The sequence below is a fragment of the Penicillium crustosum genome (genome assembly GCF_028827405.1).
Source record: "Penicillium crustosum strain IBT 35664 chromosome Unknown utg000004l_segment0_segment0, whole genome shotgun sequence".
In the NCBI taxonomy this organism is placed as follows: domain Eukaryota; kingdom Fungi; phylum Ascomycota; class Eurotiomycetes; order Eurotiales; family Aspergillaceae; genus Penicillium; species Penicillium crustosum.
In genome coordinates this window covers 390,561-415,234 of record NW_026623125.1, presented here as the reverse complement: position 1 = coordinate 415,234, position 24,674 = coordinate 390,561, and the positions used below count along the sequence as shown (strand labels likewise).

General features: G+C 48.8%; 12 protein-coding genes across 12 annotated transcripts; 6 read left to right on the top strand and 6 right to left on the bottom strand.

The window, feature by feature from the left end:
- Positions 1-316: 316 nt before the first annotated feature.
- Positions 317-1,608, bottom strand: N7487_009209 (uncharacterized protein; the record flags this gene model as incomplete). Its single annotated transcript, XM_056876939.1, has 5 exons — positions 317-639; positions 700-799; positions 858-1,030; positions 1,091-1,271; positions 1,342-1,608. The coding sequence occupies 5 exons, from the start codon at positions 1,606-1,608 to the stop codon at positions 317-319; spliced, it is 1,044 nt and encodes a 347-aa protein (XP_056725519.1).
- A 315-nt stretch (positions 1,609-1,923) lies between these two features.
- N7487_009208 (uncharacterized protein) lies at positions 1,924-2,892 on the top strand (the record flags this gene model as incomplete). Its single annotated transcript, XM_056876938.1, has 2 exons — positions 1,924-1,948; positions 2,237-2,892. 2 exons carry the CDS (start codon positions 1,924-1,926, stop codon positions 2,890-2,892), a joined length of 681 nt encoding a protein of 226 aa, XP_056725518.1.
- Positions 2,893-3,138: 246 nt separating this feature from the next.
- Positions 3,139-4,575, bottom strand: N7487_009207 (transcription initiation factor TFIID subunit 7 family protein; the record flags this gene model as incomplete). The annotated part of the gene is made up of 1 exon (XM_056876937.1): positions 3,139-4,575. One exon carries the CDS (start codon positions 4,573-4,575, stop codon positions 3,139-3,141), a length of 1,437 nt encoding a protein of 478 aa, XP_056725517.1.
- A 319-nt stretch (positions 4,576-4,894) lies between these two features.
- N7487_009206 (uncharacterized protein) lies at positions 4,895-5,638 on the top strand (the record flags this gene model as incomplete). The annotated part of the gene is made up of 1 exon (XM_056876936.1): positions 4,895-5,638. The coding sequence occupies one exon, from the start codon at positions 4,895-4,897 to the stop codon at positions 5,636-5,638; it is 744 nt and encodes a 247-aa protein (XP_056725516.1).
- A 255-nt stretch (positions 5,639-5,893) lies between these two features.
- Positions 5,894-6,541, top strand: N7487_009205 (Bromodomain associated domain protein; the record flags this gene model as incomplete). The annotated part of the gene is made up of 1 exon (XM_056876935.1): positions 5,894-6,541. The coding sequence occupies one exon, from the start codon at positions 5,894-5,896 to the stop codon at positions 6,539-6,541; it is 648 nt and encodes a 215-aa protein (XP_056725515.1).
- A 925-nt stretch (positions 6,542-7,466) lies between these two features.
- Positions 7,467-8,644, bottom strand: N7487_009204 (glycoside hydrolase family 16 protein; the record flags this gene model as incomplete). The annotated part of the gene is made up of 2 exons (XM_056876934.1): positions 7,467-7,764; positions 7,824-8,644. The coding sequence occupies 2 exons, from the start codon at positions 8,642-8,644 to the stop codon at positions 7,467-7,469; spliced, it is 1,119 nt and encodes a 372-aa protein (XP_056725514.1).
- Positions 8,645-10,088: 1,444 nt separating this feature from the next.
- On the top strand, positions 10,089-11,213 carry N7487_009203 (glycoside hydrolase family 16 protein; the record flags this gene model as incomplete). The annotated part of the gene is made up of 2 exons (XM_056876933.1): positions 10,089-10,454; positions 10,512-11,213. 2 exons carry the CDS (start codon positions 10,089-10,091, stop codon positions 11,211-11,213), a joined length of 1,068 nt encoding a protein of 355 aa, XP_056725513.1.
- A 559-nt stretch (positions 11,214-11,772) lies between these two features.
- Positions 11,773-12,174, bottom strand: N7487_009202 (uncharacterized protein; the record flags this gene model as incomplete). Its single annotated transcript, XM_056876932.1, has 1 exon — positions 11,773-12,174. The coding sequence occupies one exon, from the start codon at positions 12,172-12,174 to the stop codon at positions 11,773-11,775; it is 402 nt and encodes a 133-aa protein (XP_056725512.1).
- A 1,555-nt stretch (positions 12,175-13,729) lies between these two features.
- Positions 13,730-15,437, top strand: N7487_009201 (uncharacterized protein; the record flags this gene model as incomplete). The annotated part of the gene is made up of 5 exons (XM_056876931.1): positions 13,730-14,121; positions 14,179-14,289; positions 14,341-14,632; positions 14,680-14,760; positions 14,811-15,437. 5 exons carry the CDS (start codon positions 13,730-13,732, stop codon positions 15,435-15,437), a joined length of 1,503 nt encoding a protein of 500 aa, XP_056725511.1.
- Positions 15,438-15,908: 471 nt separating this feature from the next.
- N7487_009200 (pH-signaling protein PalC) lies at positions 15,909-17,598 on the top strand (the record flags this gene model as incomplete). The annotated part of the gene is made up of 2 exons (XM_056876930.1): positions 15,909-17,258; positions 17,332-17,598. The coding sequence occupies 2 exons, from the start codon at positions 15,909-15,911 to the stop codon at positions 17,596-17,598; spliced, it is 1,617 nt and encodes a 538-aa protein (XP_056725510.1).
- A 461-nt stretch (positions 17,599-18,059) lies between these two features.
- On the bottom strand, positions 18,060-20,555 carry N7487_009199 (putative alpha-1,6-mannosyltransferase subunit; the record flags this gene model as incomplete). The annotated part of the gene is made up of 4 exons (XM_056876929.1): positions 18,060-18,145; positions 18,316-18,736; positions 19,142-20,070; positions 20,126-20,555. 4 exons carry the CDS (start codon positions 20,553-20,555, stop codon positions 18,060-18,062), a joined length of 1,866 nt encoding a protein of 621 aa, XP_056725509.1.
- A 615-nt stretch (positions 20,556-21,170) lies between these two features.
- Positions 21,171-24,375, bottom strand: N7487_009198 (serine/threonine-protein kinase; the record flags this gene model as incomplete). Its single annotated transcript, XM_056876928.1, has 3 exons — positions 21,171-22,983; positions 23,035-23,435; positions 23,488-24,375. The coding sequence occupies 3 exons, from the start codon at positions 24,373-24,375 to the stop codon at positions 21,171-21,173; spliced, it is 3,102 nt and encodes a 1,033-aa protein (XP_056725508.1).
- Positions 24,376-24,674: the final 299 nt, after the last annotated feature.

Sequence of the window (24,674 nt, the reverse complement as noted above, 5' to 3'; positions counted from 1 at the left end):
TGCTATTGCTGCCAGTGTCGACGGGGGACTCTCGAGGGCAACAGTGATACGTGTTGCGCGCGGTCACTATGCCGAAAAAAAGACTCAACGCAAGACTCTAAAAAGATATCAAAAATAAGTGAAGACAAATGTTTAACACCTACAATTAAGAAATCAAGAAATCCACTAGGAAGGCAGTTCGCAGAAACGACCCTGAAACTGCGGAATGAGAGAATGTCACCTTTTTGGCACTATTGCCTGGCTCGAATTTGAAAAAAGAAAGTCTTGTTCATATATATTTACTTGCGAAATTAATGCAGTCGGATGGAATATGGAACTACAACGAAGAAAACCTCTTCCGAGACACCTCAAGTCCCTGTGCAATGCTCTCCTCCAACGAAGTCCACCCTTCCCGCCCACAGAATTCCCGCAGGATCGTTTCCGCTTCCTTGGCGGGGATAACTTCACTTAGATCACGTCCATCGTCAGCAGGAGGTTCGGGAATCAGAGTATTATTAGGTTGCAGCTTTCGAACGACCGAGATTATATCAGTGAGATTCACTGGAGCAGCAAATCCAAAGAGTCGTTTAGAAACCGTCTTTGGGTCGAGGAGACCCGCTATGTGGAGACGGGCAATGTCGATAACATCGCAGAAGTATTCTGTTTTTATATGTTAATTGTGATCAACCATCAATCTATCAGCAGTGAATGTGCACTTACGCGGGACAAATGTCTCAAAAATACGCCTATCTCCCTTGGGTAGGCCAGCGACCCAGGCCGATGTCGAGCCGGAGATTTCTTCGTGTAGGATTTTCCCGGTCTATTCCGAGTCAATATTGTATGTTTTGAATGGCAGGCCATCGGACGATGAAACTCACGGTAAAATCAGGCAACACAGTATTGAATTGGAAGCCTGGCTTGTTTTTCTCCATCCATTTCCAGGCTGCTTTCTCTCCCTCGGTCTTGGAGGCAGCATAGACGAACATACCCTTCATATAATCTGGAGCATCTGGATTATATGCTTGTTTGATAGCCTCGTCATTCCAGGTATCTAAGTACAGTGTCAGCCAAGACATGTTTCTCTTCTTTTCTCTAGGGATTGGTCTCTCACCTTCTCGAACAACAATGCCCTCCTTATTCGTCGGTGGAAACAACGCCGCGACCGCAGAAGAGGTCATGACAACCCGTCGGATATCAGAATGTCTCGATGCAGCCTCGAGCACGTTGTGAGTAGCTCTCAATACCCACGGCACAACCTCTTCCGGATTCGGGCCGAAGGTGACATCTGATGCCTATACATCGCAACATCTCATTAGCACGGACTCTCATCCTCCCATCCCATTTCCACTAGCAAACACATACCACATGTGCCACCCCAGATACACCATCCATGACCCCAGCCAGAGCATCTACATCTTCAAAGTTAACCAGAACAACAGACTCATACGAGTCCCGCCCGAACTTATCTCGGAACATCTCATCAAGCCATGGTTTGGCCGAGCGGACAGTTCCGCGCACCCGGAACCCTAGTTCAAGCAAACTGTGAACAACATTACTCCCAATGAAGCCATTGGCACCGGTCACCAGGATCCGGGAGCCGCGAGGCAGATAGTAGGTTTGTGTAGCCATGGAGGATATATCGATGGGTGTTTCTGTTCACTCCGTGAGGAAAATAAAGGAGAACAACCATCGCGAGTAAGCGAGGCAGACTGTGGAGTCGAATAAAGTTCCCCTAATTCACCCTCGGACGTTGAACTGGGTTAGGGGGCGTTGGGTGGATTGGGTGACATACTGCCGGGTCTTGTTGGTTGGTTTGATTAGTTGGTGGACTAGGAGTTAGTCTACATTGAACAGGATATGGTGCCACTAGAGCGGGGATAGACGGGATGGGAATATTGCTGTTGACCCGGGAGCCGTTTTGGAGACCCGGTAGTTTGGGTCAACATGACGATCTGTGCGGAAACGAGGCGTTCGTCGTTCATTTGAAAAGTGGACTTGGTAGCCTTCATGGGTCGCATTTGTTGACTTATTCCAAATTAGAGTATTTGGTCATACACATAGAAGATCTTCCATAGATTCTACCTAAAAGGTCAAGATTGTACACGTTGGAAGTAAACACCCCGGGGGCGCATTGGCATTGTACTTTCACTCTGTTCTCATTGGTCAATACCCTGACGTCATAAGTGGGTACATAGCTGTCACTTTCTTCAGCTGTGGGAGTGACAAACATCTTTTGAAACATATTTCCCCATTATAGTCCAAGTCTTGCAACATCAAATTTGTTTCATAACATCGCATCACCATGTATACCCGCTCACAAACCAAAGACCAACCCTCCCAACCCCCAAACAAGCCGCCTACGCCCAATCCTCGAATCCGGTCACACACACGCCACAAGAGCAACGAGCAACCACCGAACCGGACCGACACTACGGGGACACAATCGGGACAATTAAACGGACAGCGGATTCAAAACCATCCAGCGATGAAGAACGCGATCGTCTGAGCGCACAATATCAACAACACGAACAAGAACTGCACAATGCACCCGACGTCGATCTAGAATACGGTGTAGAACAGCAGCCTGCAGAGGGGTATATTGCGGATACTGTCCAGCGTAAGGGCATGGGTATGCAGCGTGCGCAGGCTGGAGCGCATGCTGGTCCGGTTGGGAGTGCGGGCGGGCCTGGTCATCCTGGGTTTGGGGAAGCGGATGATCTGGCAGCGAATCTGGGGGCGAAGAGGGTTGAGCATGATCGGATTCTTGGTGATAGGGTGGGGAGGAGTCCGGCAGAGCCGGAGGGAGAGGTTGCTGAAAGGGAGGCTGCTAGACGACGGAAGTTGGAACAGGACGAGAAGTTGGATGTGAAGGGGGCGGTTAAACAGGCTACTGGTGATTCCGTGGTGGGTTAATAGGTAATGAAAGTGTCTCGGCGATAGAGTTGGATTTCAGTGTTGGAATAGGGTTGGAAGGAGCGTATTTTCCTTAGTCGAAAGACTTGGACGTAACTTTCATTAAGTATTTCGAGCTAGCTAAGCGCTGCTTGTATCAACATGGAAACCGGACTCGCTCTCGGTCAGACAAACTGGGTATGATTATTGAAACGGTAACGCCGAAAAATCCCAACATGGAACATAGAATGCGAAGAGGATGGGAGATCAGATATCGTCTCCGGCTGGCATGCCCATAGAGACCTTCTTTAGTTGCAGGTCCTTCTTCAGTTCCTGGATACGTCGGCCCATCTTGTTGCGCAGGATATGGTTTTGCACCTTCTCCCACTGTGCGGTTTCTGTGCGAATAAGAGCCTCCAGTTCGGCGACTTCCTCCCGCTGTTGCTGGAGCTGTTGTTGCTGCTCAATTTGATCGTCATCTAGCTCATCTTCCTCGTCCTCGTCGGATATGTTGCTTTCATCGGCAGAGGTGTCGCCGCGTTCGGTCTGTCCGCCAGCTGGAGTGAAAGGCTGCATTGACGGAGTATCCACCTGCTCCGGTCCTGGCCCTGGTGCTTCATCATCACCGGCAGCCAATGCGGCTTCCATCTCAGCAGCAAGAGCGTCCTCGAAGTCATCCATCATCTCTTCCTCCGCTTCGCCATATGCATCCTGCTCATCATCGTATTCATCTTCGTATTCTCCCGATTGCACCAAGCCCTCAACGCGATTCAGGGATGTGCTGTCCACCAACTCAAACTTGGGAGGGAAAATCGAAGTTTCGTCTTGGGCCATGAGTTCTTCCACAGCCTTTTCAACTTGTTCAATTGTACGTGTGCTAACACGATCGCGGAATCGGCGCTTGCGAACCCAGCGGAGGGGTGGTGCGATACCGTGTGCGTATTGAAGTGTCTTTTCATCGGGGGAGTCAACACCCGGGGGAAGTGGGTATTCCATAGCTTCTTGGTCGCTGTTGACACGTCCCAGCACCAGAAGCATTTGGCAGATATCTGCTGATTTGTACCAACCTCGTCGGTCCCAACTCTTCATGCCCTCGATGATGCAGGGTAGATCCACTAGAGCTGCCGCATATTGGCGACCCCGAACATTCAAGATGGAACGTCGGCCCTCACGTGTGAGAGCTTTGAGACCGACTTCACCAGTCTTGAAGGTCCTGTCGGTGATGGATTTCCTCACAATGTCGCAGTCTTCTCCTGGGAGCATTCGTAGGATGAATTGTTCTTCGATAGCGGGATCATTTTCGGTGTCCGAGGCTTCGGAATCATATCCAACGCCTACCGGTCGGTTGGGAACGATTCCCTTGTTTTTGATGCGGATTGACTGTAAGGCGGGTTTCTTGGATGGGAGGAGCTTTATTCTCTTGGGGGCTTGTAGACTTGTCTCGGGTTCGGGCTCTGGCTCGAGCTCAGGCAGCGCGACACTTTCGGCCGGTCGCTTCTTTGTTGATTTCTTCTTCTTTGGTTTCTCTTCACTCGGCTCGGGTTGTGGTTTCCGTGCAATCTTAAGGGTGATTTTGCGCGGGGGTTGAGTAGTTTCAGCCGCTGGGGGCGCAGGCACGGGTGCAGGTGCAGGTACTGGTACAGGCGCTGGTTCTGCTGCTGGCGGGGGGTCTGGCCTTCTTGAGAATTTAATCTTTAAAGGCATGGCAACAATATGAGAGCTATCTGCCCAGGTGAGAGGTAACAAGTGAGTGAAGACAAAAAAGAGGATGAACGACGGGGCCCGGGGAGGAAGTGAGGTTACATAATAGGCACTACCTAAGGTTGGAATCCCCGAGGCCGCCTGGGAGGAAATCAGCCAAAATGTACGGAGTACAACGGTACCTAGATAGGTAAATATGAGCTAAATGACGCTCTTATTCTGTCATTCTTTTGCCTTTTTCTTCGAGGAATAAAAACCTACATTTTTCTATGTGTACACATATACCGTACACTAGTCTAACTTGTTTACATCACCCGGCATCATGGCCTATGCAGACGTTCTTCCTTACACCACGCCAAAATATGAGTTCAACGGAATCCGGCATTTGCTCCAGATTCTGGAGAGGCCAGGGGAGGAAGATGAGCAATGTGAAGGCTATATGGAGTCATGTAACCCATATATTATTTTTACTATTGATGAGCGTTCCTTCCTCGATTGTTTGGTTGAATCAAGATCCCTCGGAAAATCTTGGGAGTGTTATGACCCTTCCATTAACGAGCTTCTCATCAAAATCATGGAGCCCGCACCTCATGCACTAGGAACTACTGCTTTCGCTGACATATTCCACGCATGGAGAGGGCCGTACAACCCAGTCTATCCGCTTGAACCCACAGGAACAATGATATTTCGAGGTAATTCAAACAAGAAGAAACGTGCCGATTGTTCATGGAGGCCGGAACATCCAGGGCTCGACATGAAATGGCCAACTATCGCAGTCGAGGTCGTATACACAGAGACACCGGGGAAGATGATGAAAGACGTGGGATTCTGGTTGAACGACTGTTCTGGACAGGTGAATATCGTGCTTACAGTAAAGATACATAGGCGCGGAAATATATCCATTCAACAATGGAAGATGGGCGCTGGCACTCCAGTCTCCGTTCAGAAACTGGAGATCTCAAAGAATCCCGCGCCAAAGTGTGAAAAGATCCAGGGGAGCATGCAACTCTCCTTTGAAGAGATCCACCTCAGGCCAAAAGGGCCAAATGACAGACTTTATTATTAGTCATCAGGATATCGAGACTCTCGCATGGCGAGTCTGGCGTCAACAAGACAGAGAGCATAACAAAAATCACCAATCTAGATAAGAGCTTGTCCGCCTCCCGCCTTAGATCCCGCTCTCTTCACACTTCCTTTGCGACCTCCACCTCTCTTCACATATTAATCGCCACTGCTTTCATCCCATCAATAAAATCGTGTGCTTTTTTTCCATTCTTTTTTCCATTTTCCATTTTTTGCTTGTCCTTACTTCTCTGCCATAATGTCGGGCCCAAACCTGCACAACGCTCTCCTCCGCCCTCCGATCATCCAAATCCTCCGTGCTCAAGGCTTCCATTCGACACGCCCTTCAGTCCTAGAATCTATTCAGGACCTAACAGGTCGGTATCTGATAATTCTCGCCTCATCTGCAGCTGAGCATGCCGCAAATTCACACCCATACGACCCAGTTCCGGATCTCGAAGACATCTACCAAGCTCTGCAGGATGCGGGGGCCATACGACCACAATTACGTGAATGGGAAGAGGAATGGCAGGGAGAAGAAGATATGCGTGGTCTCGATGCTTTCCTCGGCTGGATCACTGGCCCTGCCCACCGTGAAATTCGACGAGTGGCCGGTTTTTTGCCCAGCGAGGGTGACATGGTGGATCCTGACGCCGTTGAGAAGGAGGATTATTTGACCGCGTTGAAGAAAAAGCACAGCAAGACGGGTGAGGAGTCCCGATACGCTGGAACTGTCCTGGGAAAACATGCGGAGGAACACCCTGTCATCATTGAGGGTGGTGCCCCCAGCATCCAAGACTGGAGTGCACAGGTTCGTGCCCGGGCTCCAGAGGCAATGGATAGCGACAGTTCAGGTGTAAGCAGCGCACCGAGTCATCTCTCCGATGACGAAACGATGGGGGCGTGAAGGGCTCTACGCGGCCTCATGAATTGCTTGGCTTTTGAAAGAGTCGCAAAGCTTGAATCTCTACTTCACCAATGTGCCCAGACCTGAGTCGACATGTCACCCTTCCGGTTGTCCCTCCACTCGGACTGTCTTTCATCTCCACTCCCCTGTTCGAAACACAACCGATCCACCACCATCTACTGGGACGGTCAAACCCAGTCCTCACCAGTGGTCGCCGACATCGTTCCAACTTGAGTCGAACCATGATGATCGCCCCCACTTTACTGTTCAGAGGAGACAAACCTCTTTGAATAGCTCAACCACCAGAACCATACCCACATGCCCCACGATGTCTCATGGGATGGGTATGAAAGCCCGGTGTGGAGTTGCAAGCGGATTCAGTCTGTTTAGCAAGTGCGAATTGCTAGGATTTCATTTAATCGGGGATTAACATGGGATTTTCATTTCTCTTTGCATCTGAGTATTCCAATGGATATCTTATCCTGCGTGGGATTCTGATGTGGGTTTTTTCTGCCTATCCTTAGAGCTCACGAGAAACGCGTCATATGATTTACACATTTCCTAGTTGTGTCTAATAGCAGAAGATGCCCCAAAGAAATATCAAATATTCGGCCGCTTTTACGGCCTTGGCGTGTCTTTTTAGGAGTCTTTTTAGGAGTCTTTTTAGGAGTCTTTTTAGGAGTCTTTTTAGGAGTCTTTTTAGGAGTCTTTTTAGGAGTCTTTTTAGTAGTGCTTTCGGTAGTGCTTTCGGTGGTTGCTTTTTTAGTCTTTGTATCTGCTCGGGATTCTCGGGTTTCTAGGCAGATACAAGAAAGTCTTGACAATTGTAGACGAATTTACAATATATAACCTTCAACATAATATATACAAGAAGTGAAACAACGAATTATACATGACCGAAACATAGTACACAAATTCGAGCCGGTCAAGGAACTGGCTGGTAGCTTCCTTTACTACGCAATTCACTTTGCCTCCATCTCAACTTCGACTGCTCCAACGTCGTGAGCTCTGCATTGTATTGCCCATTGTCCAGGGCCTGTTGTAAACGGCCGCTCCGGCGTTGCTTCAAACAATAGAGTACAAATGCACCGATGAGAAGCGCACCGGCAACGGCGGCACCGCAGTACACACCGATATGAGCCCCCGTACCAAGATCATCCCATTTCTCGGATAGCGTCTTGGCTGGTGTCTTGTTGATTTGTGTTAAGGCGGTTGAGTTTCCACTGCGAATTAAAGTTAGTTCCCCCAAATCATTGAATCCTCGCTTCAAAATAAAACTCACCTGACCACTTCAATACTCTCACGGGTGCCCGTGGTTCCATTGTACTTGTACTCTTTTCCAGTATGGAAATCCTGAACGCGGACCTTCGATACAGTCATGGTGAACGGAACATCGGACCAGTCAACCAAACCACCACCCCACTCAAGATTGCCTTGCGACTGTCCCTTGACTCCAACCGGCCAATTGCTAATCTTGACCTGACACGGTGTTTGGGGATAGTTTTTTCCATACACAGTCAACGGCTCGGAATAGTTCACTGTTCGCACCAAGTCGCCATCAATCCACCATTCAAGACGATCTTTATCCCAGTACGAGGTGTAGTTGTGGAACTCGGTGTCTGCATTTGAAACGTAATGATATCCGCCCCGATCACTCGTGGTGGTGTTTCCCTTGCCGAAGAAATCGGATTGCACGCCGCTCGTGTTGTATCCAACCCACTCCCAGTCGATCTCGTCGAGGTCGTCGGATTGCAGGATAACACTGCTGATGACGCCGGCTCCCTTGGCCATCTTGACATGCGCTTCCATAACGCCGAAGAAAATGTAGAAGTTGGATGCGAGGAGAGTTGACGAGTTTTCGGTTTTCATGGAGAAGTCAGCGCCTTCGGATGTGTAGTCCAGAGTTCCGGTCTTCATGGTCCAAAGGTCAGTGTCGAGAGTCGAGTTGAAGAGCCATGTGTGCTCGGTTCCGAGGGCTGGATCCGCACTACATGTCGTGTTCTTGAGGGGGTTGCAATCCGTTCCGGTGTATTCAGCAGTGGCATTGGCGACCCCGACAATGGTGGTCAGGGGCAGAAGCAAGAACGAAAACCAGGATCTCATGATGTCGGAATTTTGTATCGACGCGGTATGCTCAGTTCGATTCTAGTACCCACACAACGCCGCTTTATATCGTAATTTCCGCAGCGGGAGTGTCACGATAGCTGGAGGGGATAGATGTGTAAAAAAAATCAACATCTAAGAAATTCATCCACGAAAGGAGATGAGGGGGTCCGTGGATGTGAGTTTAACTAGAAAAATCGCCATGATTGCTAGCAAAATCAAGATTAGGGAGGTCAATAAGCGAGATAGCTAAAGGCATCAACCATTCCTGTAATTAGAACCTTGCCCATACTTAGTCGAGCTTAGCGTCGAAAAGTGTCGCAGACGTGTCATCCAGTTGAGATTGAAGTTATGGAGACTAACGTTATCTCCGAGTCCGAAAAGGAAGCTTTTGGAAGCTTGACTCTGCACTATATACTAGTAAGCTCCTTAGCGCAAATTAAACGTCCTCATTGAGTTAGTCGCCTATTAAAGGCCCACTGGCAGCGTAATTATCTGGGCCTTTTCCCGATGCCGATTGGCCACGGTATTTTGTTACGCCCGCCAACATCCGCTCTCAGGAACAGATCAGGCACAATATCCGATCATTGGCTATGCTTGTCCAAAAGGAGAAGTTGAGGAAATTAAAAAGTGGAAAAGGGAAAAAAAAAGAAAAAGACGCAGTGGATTATTATCAAAAGCCACGAACCAGCCCTGGAGAGTATTTAACAAACCAGCTCGCTTCTTCGGCTTCTTTCATTCGTGACTTTCTCTTTTGCCAAGGATGCTTATATATGGCTGATCTCTGCCATTTTTTTTGTTGAAATGAAGGTAAAGGAATCTATATTGTACTTTGTCTGACAATATCTGTACAATATAGGCCCATCCGAGTGCCAATGGGGAACCAACTTAGATCGAGGCCAACTACTTTGACAAGCACTTCATTTCCCTGTTCCATCTGCAGTCGTGTCTATTGAAAGTATTCACTTGCTTTAGAACTAGCTCCAGGAAATGGCAGGCAAGTCATGTCCTTGCCAAAGTAGTTGGACTCGCTCTATATTGAGGCCCTGTTAGGCCGAGATAGAGACAGTCCCGCCAATCTTGTACAAGCCCAGTGATATTTTTTCTGCTTACTATCTTGCGTTTTAATAGTTATCTCTAACTACATACTACATATTTAGCCTGCAAAGCCAAACAAAAACGCTGAAGGAAGACATGAGCCCTTAGGCAGGAGCCCAGCATTTGTATCAGCTCTTACTACTTTCGGAAGTATTTCGCAGATATGAACAGCAGGCTGTCAGTCTTCCTGATCGGACGGTGTCATGCTTTGTTCTTTCCTTTTTCTCTCGCGAACTCTCATCTACTTGTTTTGTTTACCTATTGCTCGTCAATTTGTCACTCCTCATCTCGTCTCTCATATCGACGAGACGCGTCCGTTCCACTCTCCAACTGATCCATACCCACCATGCAGTGTCGGCTCTTTTTTGCAGCCCTGGCTGCTGCAGTTACCCTCACTTTTGCCCAGCAAGCACCGGACTGCAATGCCTTCGAGAAAACCTGCCCGTCTAACAAGGGCAACACCAATGGCCATATCAACTACGACTTGACGCAGCCTTTGGCTTTGAATGAATGGACAACACTTGGTGGGGCAGTGGTCACTGGGACTGATGGTGCGGAATTCACGATCCACAAACAAGGAGATGCCCCGACAATTGTGACTGACTACTACATCTTCTATGGTGAGGTATCTGTTGAAATGAAGGCTTCCCCTGGTACTGGTATTGTCAGTGCGGTTTACATGCTCTCCGATGCCAATGACGAGATTGACTGGGTGAGCTCTCCCTTCCATTGGGTCCCCCTGGGAAACAATCTGCTAATGACTATACAGGAAGCACTGGGTGGCTCTACCGACAAATTGCAGTCAAATTACTACGGCAAGGGTGATAACAGCGAGGATTACGATCGCTGGACCTGGGAGATGGTGACGACCCCACAGGAAGTATTCCATAAATACGCATGGATTTGGTCCAAGGAGAAACTGTCCTGGGCGATCGATGGCACCGTTGTCCGGACAGTCAACTATGCAGATGCCAAAGATGGCACTCGCTTCCCACAGACGCCGATGCGCGTGAGAATTGGTATCTGGGCAGGGGGTGATCCGAGTAGGATCAAGGCCACGATCGATTGGGCCGGTGGCAAGACCGACTATTCCAAGGCCCCCTTCACGATGTATGTCAAGTCGGTTGAGATTATCAACTACACTCCAGCCGAGAGCTATGTCTATTCCGATAAATCTGGCTCTTCAGACAGTATCGGGATTAATGGAGCCGTCTCCGCGGGCGAGGCTTCCACCTCGACCAGTTCCACTATTCCAACTACTAGCGATACTGCTTCGTTGGCTTCATCTTCTACCGTTTTATCTACTACGGCCTCATTCGCCACTTCGAGCCCAGCCAAGTCAGGAAATTCAACCACAGTTGACATTGCCATACCTCCCTCATCTGCTACGGATTTGTCGTCTTCACTCTCATCCTTGGGAGTTTCGGGTTCTTCTTCCAATTCTTTTAGTTCCGCCAGCTCCCCCTCATGACTTCGTCCGCTGAGCCGCAAAGCACTATGCTGGGTTCCAATTTGACTTCAGCGCGCTCCGTGACCACAGTTAGCTCAGCTTCCAACCCGGGTATTGGTGCTGTCACCTCGGCAACCAGTTCTTTCAACTCGGCTAATACCTCAGGTTCAGGCTATGTCGCCCTTCTGATAGTGGTCTTAATATTGAGATTTATCCGTATATGGATTTGGGTTATCTGTCTTTCCACCTAGTTCAAGGAATATCTGGGTCTAGGATATCAATCTCATATCCATGAATAGTTTGCAGTTACCAGGATCTGCTCGTGTCTCTATGAATCTCTGAATTCAACACCCACTGGGATTTCAAAAAGCGATATAGCAGCGTTGAATTTCTTACCACGTAGACTAAAGATACTACAACGGAATACTGCAGGGGAAGAACAAAGTACGCGACATATATCATTTATGGGAGTATTTACGAACATGCTTGATCTAGACGTGTCAGAAATACATGACAGTGAATTTTAATATGTGCTAATATATCCATATCCTATAGAAATCAATCTCCCGAACAACCTGGATCAAAGATACCAGTCGGTTGCCTGTGCAGCGACCAGTGTCTCCTTGAGGATACAAGCCGTAGTGTATTCAATCACATCCTCTCTCTCCCAGTCAAAGGTCCGGTTATTTATCTCATAACTAGTCCAGTCACTCTCAAGGACGATGATTGCCTCGGGTAAATAAAGTCTGAGTGTCATACAGAAACGTTGGAATTGCGCATACCCAAGAAGATGACTGCGAGGCTGGCGTTCATCGCAGGTTGCTTGGAATACCAGTTCGCGACAAAGGGCTTCCAGTTCCTCGATCACTTTGTGGCGTCGCCATGCTTTGTATGTAAGTGTTTCAATCTGTGTCTCCACAATCTGGACTATCTTTGTGTACTCTGCCTCAAGGGCCGGTCCAAACACGGGCATTCGGGACATTGCTGCGGATATGATGTTAGTAATGTAAACTTAAATGTATCCAGTTCCCTGGGGTTAATTTTCGGTCCAGGTTAGAGTGTATATTAGGAGATGAATCACCCAGTAGATCTAAATACAGAATTAGATGAAGAAGGATGTGCGAGCAAGAATACTTATCACTACCTAACTATGTATGCTTTCAAAGATTTATCTGGCTAGAAAGGGATATTCAAAGTGATTGAAGTTCTTTCGTTCGGAATTTCCTTTGTTTTTTTCGATATTTTCGTGGTTTCGGTCCTCAATGAACCACATTGCCTCGTTGTTGCTTTTGGCTGTGACAGATATCCGAAAATGGTGAGACAGAAGATCTAACCTCCGAGTGAAAGAGATGCGGGGCAGCAGGGGAGTTCAATAAAGGCTTACACTAAACAATTTAAGTTACAGAATGAAAACTACACTCCATTTTCGACTCACTTTGTACGAACATTAATTGTATGGTAGCATTGAACTTGGAAGAGAGACAGTATGTCTCTATTTTTGTGGCAATAGAAAACTGGATATACGTATCTCTCGTTCTTTTGCGACTTGGAGAAATAGTATGTGCAACGAACAAGCCGAAACCGACTACAGTTAAATATTTCCATCGGACATCATGGATGTTTATCGTTAATGGTACATTGGAGACTAATAACGGATTTCAGTCTGCTGAAAATGAAGCTAAGTTTCAAAGACCGTACAAGATCAGTTGCGAGATTATTCCACATTGCAAGGCGCGGATAAACATGGGTGCCATTCCCCTGATGGAGCTGAGCTAAATTGAAGACAAAGACATGAGGACTATGAGGAATTATCAGAATCGTCGGCTGCGTATACGGCTTTTCTAAGACTTCAATAATTCGATCCATCTATTTGGCCTGAGATAATATTAGGGACATTGAATGTAAGAACATACTGCCTTGTTTTGCTTGGTCTTTTCAGATGCCTTTCACATCATATTTTGAAATGGTGTTTTACAGGGTCTCTCTAGAGTATTTCTCTAGCGACATCACCGAATAAATCAACCGGGTCTCTCACTTTCATCTCAAAAGTAATCTGAAAGGAAGGCCAAGGTGATCCACGGGATTCTCTCATATGAAATGCGAGGGACTAAAAAAAGATCCTGAAGCTCGAGTTCTTTGACACACTATGCCCTAAATAACCGTTGAAATTTGGTTCTCTTTTACTTTGAACAGGGCAGTTTTGGCTTCGAGTTGAAGTTCTTTGTTGGGATTAACTACCCAGACACCCTTTCTACCTCGACCAAATGATCAGGGGACCCGGATTTCTCATTTTCTTTCATGTAAATCCAACTGTTCCCTCGACGGATTGCTTTGATTCGAATTATTGCGCTTTTGAACTTGGCCGGGGGCTTTTCTTCAATCTGGTATTCTTTGTTTGTGCATGGTAGTATGTATTTGGTCCCAAAATACAAATATCTCCCTCACCCGACGTAAAACATGTCTTGATTATCTCAGACTGTACTGAGATTCCACACCTCCCCCGTTTCATACCGTTTCTATCATCTCACTCCTCGAAAATGAATCGTCCTCGGCGAGCCGCTGCTGCAAAGCCACAGGGTCACTATGCTGCCACCACCTCTCCAGCAAAAAGGAGGAAGGCCAGTGACTCTGCCAGTGCTTCAGCACGGAAAAAAGGGAAACAGAAAGCTCAACCCCAGCCCCTGCTCGACGGAATCGGCTTGCCTATGCCTGGTCCTGTTCCCGCCGTCCCCATCCCCGTTATTACACCAGCACCTTTGGATCCGGCGGCACTTGCATTGGATTTGAACAAATCTTATGAAGGTAAAATTACACCACCAGTGCGGCCAAAGCGGCAACCGAGATGGCAGCAGCCGGCAGCGAATCCAATTATAAGAATCGAGAATACGCCAAACGGTTGGAATGACAAGGAACCCGATCTTGATCCTGAGTACGTCTTTTCCGCTCACTACACCTACATTTGGGGATACTAATATATACTATATAGTGATTTGGTTGCTCAGATTGCAAGGTGCCGTGAGCGGATCAGTGATAATATCATGACCAGGACGTTTCATCACAGATTGAGGGACTTGTTGCAAAAGCAGCAAAGTCGCGAGTGAGTATTTCTAGGATCCTTTTTCGTAACGCGGTTTAACTAAATTATTAGTGCAATGATGGCCTTGGAGCCGGCTGGATTGAGTTGGGCTGTCGTCCTGCGTTTGCAAACACTCCAGGGGTCTTTGACATGGCTCCAAAGCGAGAATGACAAGTACGAACTGGTTGCCAATGTGACAAACATCATGGCAGCGTACAGATCAGGTCAATTAAGATGGAATCCAGGTCTTGTTACCTACTGGTCTAGAGGCACACAGCTCTGCCATCCGAGACCATTCAGGTGGGATGAATTTAAGATCATCAATGCCCAATATGCCGGTCATACAGGCTTTTGGGTAGAAGGGGTATGTATCCTCCAACACTCGGGCTAGTCAGAAACTAACACGCATAGCTTCAAGGACCAGGACCAGGCGACCAAATGGCAGAATGGATAGCTACGCCAATGCCTGGATACGGACAGTTTGCTGCCTACGTGAGTTCAGATGCTAACAGGGATGTTTTTGTATCTAACATACTTTCAAGATGACCATCGCCGTACAACTTCCAGACTCGACTATTGTGCCTTCAGGTGCATTTAACCCTGTACAACCATCTCTGCCCAGTTTCCTTGACTTCATGGATGACACTGGGTCTTGTACCATGCAGATAAACAAAAGTGATATGGACGATCTCATAGTTGATAATCGTGACCCCCTAGGAAATGACCCCCCTCTTCCACCACTGTTAGGCTGCATGCCCATATTAGTCGCGAATGGCTCAGTTAGCAACTTAATCTGCAGGCAATTTGAGGTTAACATGTACGATAGCGTGGCCGTCGACTTCCTCTCTGTCTTGTGGCATCCAGTTCAAGTCCTCATTTATGATGACACCAACGTTCAAGCACATACTCGATTGAATGGTCCGTGGCCACGACACAGGATGTATTCAGCGTCGGCTCCGGATGGCTCAAGTTATTCCTACTTTGGTGACGTACACACAAGATTCTTGAATGTGCCCACCGTAGGTCCGGTTCAAATGACCTCCGCATTACCGGACAATGCATTGGATCCAGTGCCGGTAGCAGGAGGAAAAGCAGCAGCAGGAGCAGGTCCAGCAGCAGGAGGAGGAGGAGGAGGAGGAGGAGGAGCAGGAGGAAAAGCAGCCCCCTAATATGGAAAGTCTTTTGTTCAAGTGCAATGTGGCGAATCTCTTGCGTTCTACTATATCTGTCGTTTACGTTGGTTTTGTTGGATTGTTAATTTAAACTCTAGACTCGTTTATTTTCTTGGTGTATTTATTCTTTTGAAATTTCAAGGTTTCCATCTCAACATGTAAATCAGAACCGTTAAAGTACTTATTGCATAGGACAAGAATAGTTGATCGCTTATGCCTTAGCGTACTTTTTTTAGTAGTCTTGTTACAAGTTATATTAGATGTCCCTTTTTTGAGCATTCTCAAGCTTCATAGTCAGTATCTGATAGAGAAAAGTGCAAACAAATTCGCATTGTGCAACAGCCTTTCTTGTATATGATATTATGTGTTTATGATGGGGGATATATATCTGTTGTCCGAAGGGTCTTGGCAGTGACATCAGCTCTGATTACCTCCCTTCTCTAACTCCCACCAGTTCACCAGTTCACCATGGTCTACGCATTTATCCTCCCAACCACCTCGCCCCTCTCATTTCAATCATTCATATCCTCTACCACTCACCCATCCCTCCCCCAATCAGCCTCAACAGCCCGCCATGCTCTCCGCCTCGCACTGAAGGCCCACAAGCGCTTACCCCGCGGCCCGCGCCAAGATGCCCACCTACCCACAGTTCTGTCCGCCTTGAATGAATACATCCCCTTTTTATTCGCAATCTCAAATGGACTGAATGGTCGCTCTGTTCCAACCGATACATATCCTTCTGCCTTCCAAGATGGCTATACGTCAGGGGGAACGAATCTCCGAACCGGCGAAACAGTCGACATCACGATCCGCGCGGAGATAGAGTCGGCATGGAGACATACGTTGTCAACTTCAAGCGCATTGAATTTCGGGTCCGGTGGAAATAAGACAAGTGGAAACGGTATCCGCACGCGGAATGGACGAGTCTCCGGCCGGGGCATCCACTTCGAATTGGCGTTTACGCTCACAACTCTGGGGTATGTACTGAGTAGGATGGCGCGTGCAGGAGTCGTTGATGTGCTATACGCATCTTCTACCCCGTCTACGGAGGTCCGTACTGCTGCCGTGCAGACCGCAACGCGGTATCTACTGCAAGCTAGCTCGGTACACAATTTGCTCGCGTCCTCGACGACCTTCGCCGCAGCTACTGTGTCAACAGTACCAGATCTCGAGGCTGGTACGCAGTCAGCTCTGTCATCTCTGGCCATGGCGGAGGCTACGTTACTCGCTGTTCTTAAAGATGATGCGTATGTTGCGGCGTGTATCCAGTCGCGCAATCCAAATGATAAAGAGTGGATGGTCCATGCACCTTCGATTCCGAAAGTGCGCGCTCTACTATTCGCAAGACTCTGCGTTCGTGCTGCAGAGTATGCCGAACAAGCGGCTGCAGGTCTAGGTGCTGTTGGGTCTACTTCTGGTCGTGCAGGCCGCGTAGATGAGGATTTGGTCCGCTATACAGGAGTTTTGGCTCGCGTTGCTAGGGCACGCGCCTGTCGATTCTTTGGTGTAGATGCTGAGCTGTCAGGCAAAGTGGGTGAGGGTATTGCGTGGTTGCGAGCTGCGCGCACCCCGCTCGGACTACGTGGAGCAGGGTCTTCGCAGGAGGATGCTACTGGATCGGGAGGTTCTGCAAAGGGCGGCCTGTCCCGTTTAAAGCGCGAGTGGACAGAGCGGCGTGAGGATCGTCGAGTCACTAAAGATGCCGGCGGTAGCCGCAGCGAAAAAGGTCCATTGGATGCGGGGGATGATGCTGGTCGTAATGAGGAGGGACGAGTCCTCGCGATGCTTGAGACGAAATGGGTGAGAATGAATGACACAGTGAGTTTGAATTCTCCACGTCCTCCATGATCCAGGCGGGGCTCGATATGCATGGCTTACTGACTCAATACAGATGAACACACAGCCCATTCCACCCTCTGCACCATTGCTCTCTAACCTGCCTTCTGGTCGAGATATTCACTCTCCCCCGGCACCATACCAACCCCCTTCTTTGGATGAGGATCAACTCATGCGGATGCGTGCTCCACCAGATGAGAGAGATGATGTTCTGTTTGGAAGTGATGACGATAGTGAAGATGAGGCAGGACAACCTGATAGCCGTGGACCTCCCGGTTCATTCCCAGACCGCAGTGCGACAGCCTCGAGTGTTTATTATTGAATGATAACAACATATAAGCACATATGTAGAACATGAGATACGGTGATATATACTGAATGCAGCATTCAATCGCCTCAAAGGGCAAGCACAAGGGCCTGTTGAAGACACAAGGAAGTGTCGGTCACTACGATCTCTAACCGCACCGCCACATCGTATAAAAAAAGGAATAGTGATCAAACAAAGTGATATTATGTACAGTACAAACGGACAAGAGCGCAAAGAAGGGTAATCTCCAGACCCTCTTATGCCATCTTTTCGTCTCCCTCCGACAGACCCGATCTGGGTGTCTATAAGACCAAATTTGGACAGAACAGAATCAAAACCACGGGGATTCAGTCCAAAGCCGACCATTTCATCTCGACATCAAAATTGTCCATTCCCCGCGGTATCGATATCAACCATCAAACCCGAGCCTCGAAACGCAATCGCATAGCCGAACACGCAAGAAAAGACGTAAACGCTTATGCCGACTCTCCACCAAAGCGGTTCTTCTCCTGTCCGAGGTAACCCTTAATCTTGCTCTCCTTAAGGAGCTCGAAGTACTTCTCTGTAGGGAATATATAGGTTAGTACAATGCCTCGCAATCACAATCACAACCACTCCACATAGCCCTGAATCCGTTTAAATCAAGTTCTTTCGGAGAAAGGTCCCCGTAGAACCTCTACTTTCCTGGATATGCGGCGTAGACAGGAGAGAAAAATGAGAAAAACAACCCACCTCTGTAAACACCACACTTCTCGAGGTGGTTCACGCCCTCGCGCGCATAGCACTTGCCCAATTCCTCGCCAACCAAACGCGCCATCATGCTGCGGACCCATTGCTCGCGGATAATGGCATCGCGGGCGTTGTGGACTGCGACGTTGTCCTCGAAGTCGACGCCCTCGTAGGTCGGGGCGACGGTGGGCTTTTTGGCGAGGAAGGCGGCGGACTCGGCGGTTGGCATTGTGGGTGGTTGGTTTGTGTGGTTTGGTGTGTGGGTAGGGTGTTGTGAGGTGGTTTGCTTGCTCGGGCGGAGGACAATGGCAGCAAGGGTTGGTGGGAGGGACTCGGCTTTTGGAGGCTGCTTGATGCGGTCGTCTGGATCGTTGATCTTGAAGGTTGGATTACCTGCTTTGTGATTGGGTGGGATGAGGGCGGTCTGGACTGTTAGGTACGGGAGACAGAAGGTGCCTTTTGCGCAGATCGGTATGGTCACGTGGATATATATAGAAGCCGAAAACGGTAGCTCAGACAGGGAAGGTTGATCACTCGAGATTGTATTTTTATTTGATTTAGAGAGAGTCGAAACTTTTTTTTTTTTTGGAGAAGAAATCACTTGCAAAGATATCATATTTTCAATGACCATGGTTGTTCACACCATCTACCGTACGCCCCGATCAAGACAACGTGAAACCACTAAAGCAATATACATACAAAGCAAAACTTTCAACAGAAAACCTCTCATAATGCGAAGAATAATGACAACAATGTAAACTTGCCATAAAGAAGCATAATCAGTGTAAGGAGCACAAAACAACACGGATCAATCATCCTCATCCTTAACCTTTCCGGTCATTCGGTCGTATACATCAGTGACACCATCCCTGAATCGCTCCCAACGAGACCGACCGAGCCAATTGCTCAGCTCGCGGTAGTGGTAGATTTCAGACCAACAATCACGACCCCACATGCACCCAGCCATGTTGACGAGGAGATCGTGCGCGTTCTGTTGATAGTGAACCACTGGATTATCTCCGTCGCCGCATGCACCAGGTGGGAAAGCATTGATCCTGCGTTGTGGTAAAAAGCCAACACTACTCCGAACCCATGGTTGACTCTGATAAATGTACTCCAGGGCATCCTGTTCTTTATGTTCCCACTCCATGTGCATCTGCTCGTACATGACGGGATCCCACCAGATATCGAGCAGGCGGTCGGTCCAATCAGATCGGCGCAAGAAGAAAGATCCAAGATTGAATCCGGCGCAGTCTTGTGTCAGAAGCATATTCAACGAATCTGCCTTACCATCTCCATCCAGGGAACGACCTAGCTCGTCGAGCCAGAACTCGGGGAGTGGGTGGGTCATGTTGAGAGGGTTATAGGCGGTAATATCCCGGTAAACGTGGGATTGGAGGTCATTGAATAGATGGTGTTGGAGGGATGTGTCGTACTCCATAACCCATGTGTTCAAGTCGAGCCACCAGAACCACTCTGCATCTGGGTACTTGCGCATGGCTTCGCGGATCACATCGCCCTTCTCCCAGCTCTCGCGCCATTCATGTGAATATCGCTTCTTGGCCAGCAGATTAGCCAGTTCAACCTCGTAGCCCCAGTTTTGTGCATATCTCTGTTTGTTCCATATGCTGTTGCGTTCAATGGCCCATTCACGTGCGCCCTTCCATTCCATGACGCCGCCCTCCACATTCGATCCGAGTATGATGACAAACTTGCTCCCACCACCTATGGGTGATCGGCGGTATGTTTGGATTATGCCTGGAATGTTCTTAGAATAAGTGTCGAAAAACCAATCCTTATAGAAATGACTTACTCGTCCAGAAGAATAGATATCCAATCCACACCAACAACAGAGCCAACAGCACCCGGAACCGGCCCCGGCGTGCTGGTACCCGTAAGGTACCTAGCAGACCACAACCACTGCCTGAACGTTTCCATTCCCTGCCAAAATCATCCTTATCGACGTATTCCCGTGAGGAAAGCCTTCGAACGGTATGAAACCGAGTCGAGATCTTGTGTCGTTGGCGAGAGAAGAAGCCGCCATTGCGTGTCGTGAATGATGGATACCCGCGCACCTCGTCGCTTTTTGCCTTAGCTGCTGCCCACGAAATGCTGCCTGGGGTACCTGGGGGCATTGAACCGGGCGATGGACCGTTCGGTGATACAGTGCCGCTACCCGGAATAAGTCCCGGACTGGACCACCCCCCGCCCTGGCGGGGAGAGGGTGATCGCGATAAGGTCATCGCAGTGGTCGGCGCTAAACAGCGAATTACTAGAGAGTGATTGTTGTGAAATCTTGAGTATGCCGACTGGAGTGAAAGTGCGAAGGGATGAATTTCTCGTGAGGTCAGGGAGATGTAACGAGTGACGTGAAGTTAGGAAGAGAAAGAGGTAGTTAAGACACACCAAACATCATTAAACGTGTGTACATTATGTGCCGGATTCGAGATGCGAAGGAACTTGATGCCGAATGCGGTACGTCCGATCCCACGGTCTTGGGGTAGGTGCGATTTAAGTTTGGATCCCTTCCCTTGGATTTGGATCTCAAATTAGCCTCAATACTTTAAATCTTGGATTTTGTATCCTTGGCATCTCTGATAACTACATGTAAATACTGTGTATAGTTGATAATTGGAAGTTGAACATTAGTATAGTTTAGCTTAATTTAACGTATCAACTACCATCAAGCGTAGATCGATTGGCGGAGATCGGCTCCACTTCTCTACATCTACTCAACCGCTTGCGGACAAAGACCATTGTGGAGCATAGAAAGTATGTAACGATTAATTCCCACCGGACCCCGCAATTCCTATCAATCTATATCCAAAGCGGAAAGATGAATACCTCCAGATCTCAATCTATTCCCGATCCTTGTATTGGGGCCGAATCGGCATTCGGTTCGCCGCCCCGCCAGCCTTAGCCATCAGAGCCTGTCGCACCATGAACCCGGCTTCGTTTCCGGGCCGAGCCTGGGCGCTATCCCCATGGGTGAAGTCGCACTGGAGCTTGAGGAACTTTGTTCGGTCTTTGTTTTGGTACACAGTGATGATGTCGCCCGTGTAGAGCTTACCGAACTGTAAAGCCTCGGGACCATCCTCGGTCATAGAGCCACGGCGCAGCAGTGTATCGTTTACCCAGATGCCAGAACGCGCTTTGGTGGAGAGAATAGCCATCACACCTGGAATTTTAAGCCAGCTTTCACCGGTTGCGATCCTCGCCTCGATCCCTGGAGCCCAGAATGTGACCTCTAGGGCATAGGCGGGGATCCTTGTGTCCATGGGGTCGGCGTGCTTGATAGTTGCTAACGGGCCTCGACCCCATGAGGTGAGCCTATCCTCAAGGTAGATTGTCAAGTCGAATATCGAACCGGGGAGACTCTTCAGCTTTCCATATCTCTTTGGCGGTTTGGCGAACTCGGGATCTGATAGCGTGGAGGGAATAGGCGGGGTATTGGGTCGATGAACGATCGGTTCTGATGGGTCTGATTCCTCTGCGTTCATCCGCTCCAAGATAGCTTGGCCTGTCTGCGCATCAAGGGTAGTAGCAAACTCGGCGTCGTATTGTGATTTGGAGGGGAGAGACGGGTCGTTGGGAGCAGTGTTGCGGCGGCTGTTGTGGGCACTACTATCGCTAGATGCCTCGCTGGCTGTGTCTGGGATCGCAAGAGCAAGGTCAATCCGACGTGTGAACTTTGCTTTTGGAGTTGGTTCCTGAGGGCTAGAGATAGCTTGTTCCTTAGGACTCGAAGTTGGCGGCACAGAATCCCTGTTGAGTGTACTAGCTGGTGTCCCGTCCTTGATCTGCCCAGGAGTGGTCTGCCGCGAGGAGGATTTGTTAACCGGGCCACCCTTGAGTTGCAGAGCGGGGTTCAAGGAATTCATGTTGAGTTGCCCAACGAGCTTCTCTGCACCCATCAAACTGGGCGCAGTGCCACCGAAGGGAACGGCCGGGAGGGAAATAATCGACTCGTTGGGATCGTCGCTCATCATCGACTCACCGGAAGAGAGAAAGTCAACGTGAAAATTGTTTGCGTCGTATGCATCCATATTGCCGAGTGCGTGGGAGCTGCGCAGAGCTGAGGCAGAAACTTCGCCAAACAAACGTTTGGCATGATTGTCCACCACCGCTTGCCCATCTTGGAAGCTCTCAATATTGGGAAGACTGGGATAGCGAACATCGGTTGGAATGTACTCAATCCGAGGCCGTTTGGAGATTTCTTCACCGCTGCTACCTTCTTCACCGTCGGCTTCATGTACGTACCCCGGACCCTCAGCGATAGACAATTGTGAAGCGTCTAGCTCGTCTTCAGCATCCTCGCCAATGATTGAAAGCCGATCTCGATGGTCATATAGCAGGTCGCCATCATCCTCGTACTCATCCACATCAGCGACCTCCGCAATCCAAGGGTGCTGGAAACACTCCTTCTCTGTCGGACGAGAGAAAGGGTCCCGGTTGAGAAGCTGGGCGACAAAGTCAATACCAGATTCGGACACACCTGCCTTGCGCAAGGCATCGAAATCAGCATCACTTGTCATAATAGTGCGAAGCATTTGGACGCCTCGATCCTCTGCACGCCCTGTGTATGGTGGAACGCCAGACAGGATATGGAAAAGAACTGCCCCTAACGACCACATGTCAACGGATTGGCTGTAGGGAGATGTTTTGGGCGGTCTTTAAATATTAGCAGAGGCTTCCCAAGAGAAAAAGAAACTAGTGACTTACGGGTCTCCAACGCGGCGCCTCTTTCGGAGCTCGCCACGGCGGTATTGATCATAGTCCGGGTACACCTCCGGCGCACAGTAGAGAAGAGTTCCACAAAAAGTCTTTAAAAAGGTTTCCTGCTCCACCACTTTTGACAACCCAAAGTCGGATAACTTGATTCTGAGCGGGTCCAGTGAGGCGATCAGGATGTTGTCCGGTTTGATATCCCGATGGGTGATGCGGCGTTTATGCAAATAGTGAAGTGCTCGTAACGTTTGTCGCGCGATCGTTCTCACCATCTCCTCGGCAATTCTTCCCTGGGTCTGCAGGTACGTCGATAACTCGCCGCCTGGCACATACTCCATGATGATGTAGATCCACCGATCATGTTCGTGGTGATTGATGTATTGAACAATATTCGGCTGCAACAAGTTAGTTGTCTAGTTACAAGGCAAACTGAAAAACATTGCTTACATGTGTGAGATCTCTCATGATTTTCATCTCATTATCCACCTTTTGATCAAGGATACCGTTTTTCATGAAGCGGCGCTTGTCGAGTTCCTTTGCAGCATAGATGGCTCCATGTTGCTTCGTTGCAATCTTGTACACAGTAGCAAAGGCACCCTTTCCAATCTGTCCAGTCACGTTGTACTCGGCACCACCGGTCCAATGCATGCCATATGCGTTGGCAGATGACCACGCCAAGGCTGACGGGCCTGGGCCTTGCCGTTCTTTATGCGCCGGGGCATGAGCATGGACTCTTTCGAAATACCGAAACAAGTTCTGGTGATATTGGACAGCGAATCCTTCTCGCGACGGAATTCGAACCACAAAGCGGACCTCGTCGGAGGTTTGGGATCCGGTGATAACTTGAATGACGGATCCATTAGTGAGCATTCGACTATTCCCATCCTTCTGGGTTTTTCGTAGCCGGCAATTGTCCACAATGGTACCATTTGTCGACGTATCCTGGAGCATAAGAATGCCGTCCTCGGTCAGAAATATGCGAAAATGAGTGTTCGAAACTCGTTTAGCATCATCATCAACACTTAGAAGAATGTCACAGCGAGAGCGATTGCGACCGAAGGAGAAACCAAGTCCAAGGTTGTGAACCTTTGACGAGAGCCTCAATGCCAAATCTAATGCTGCTGTGTGAGAGGATTCGTGCTCTAGTATGTCCCTTTGGAGTATATGCTGAGCTGATATTCCTCCAGTAGCACCAACAGCATCATGGGCAGCATGCGAATTTGGATGGAGGATACAGATGATGTCGGCCAAGTCTGAATCTTGGATACCGGAGTTATTCATTCCCATTCGGCGAGGATCAGCACATGGCTGGGTGGATTCCTGAGTGGCTTCCATTATGACGATGAATGCAGGTGCAAATGAAGGTGCTAGAAGAATGAACAGAGAAATGAACTACAGGTACAGATCCGATGGGGTAGGGTATATGTGCTGCGTGATCAGCGAAGGGGATTTGCATAAAAGGTCATTAACGTCGTATACTGGAGATATAATAAGTCAGCAAGGTTGCGCCAACAAGTAAGGGCCAGGGAGAGTTTGTATATATACCTCGAGGGGAATAGGGACTGGGGCCGAGGAAGCGCACACCCGGGCAAAAGCTGGGCAAGATAATGATATGTATGCTTCAAGACCAATGA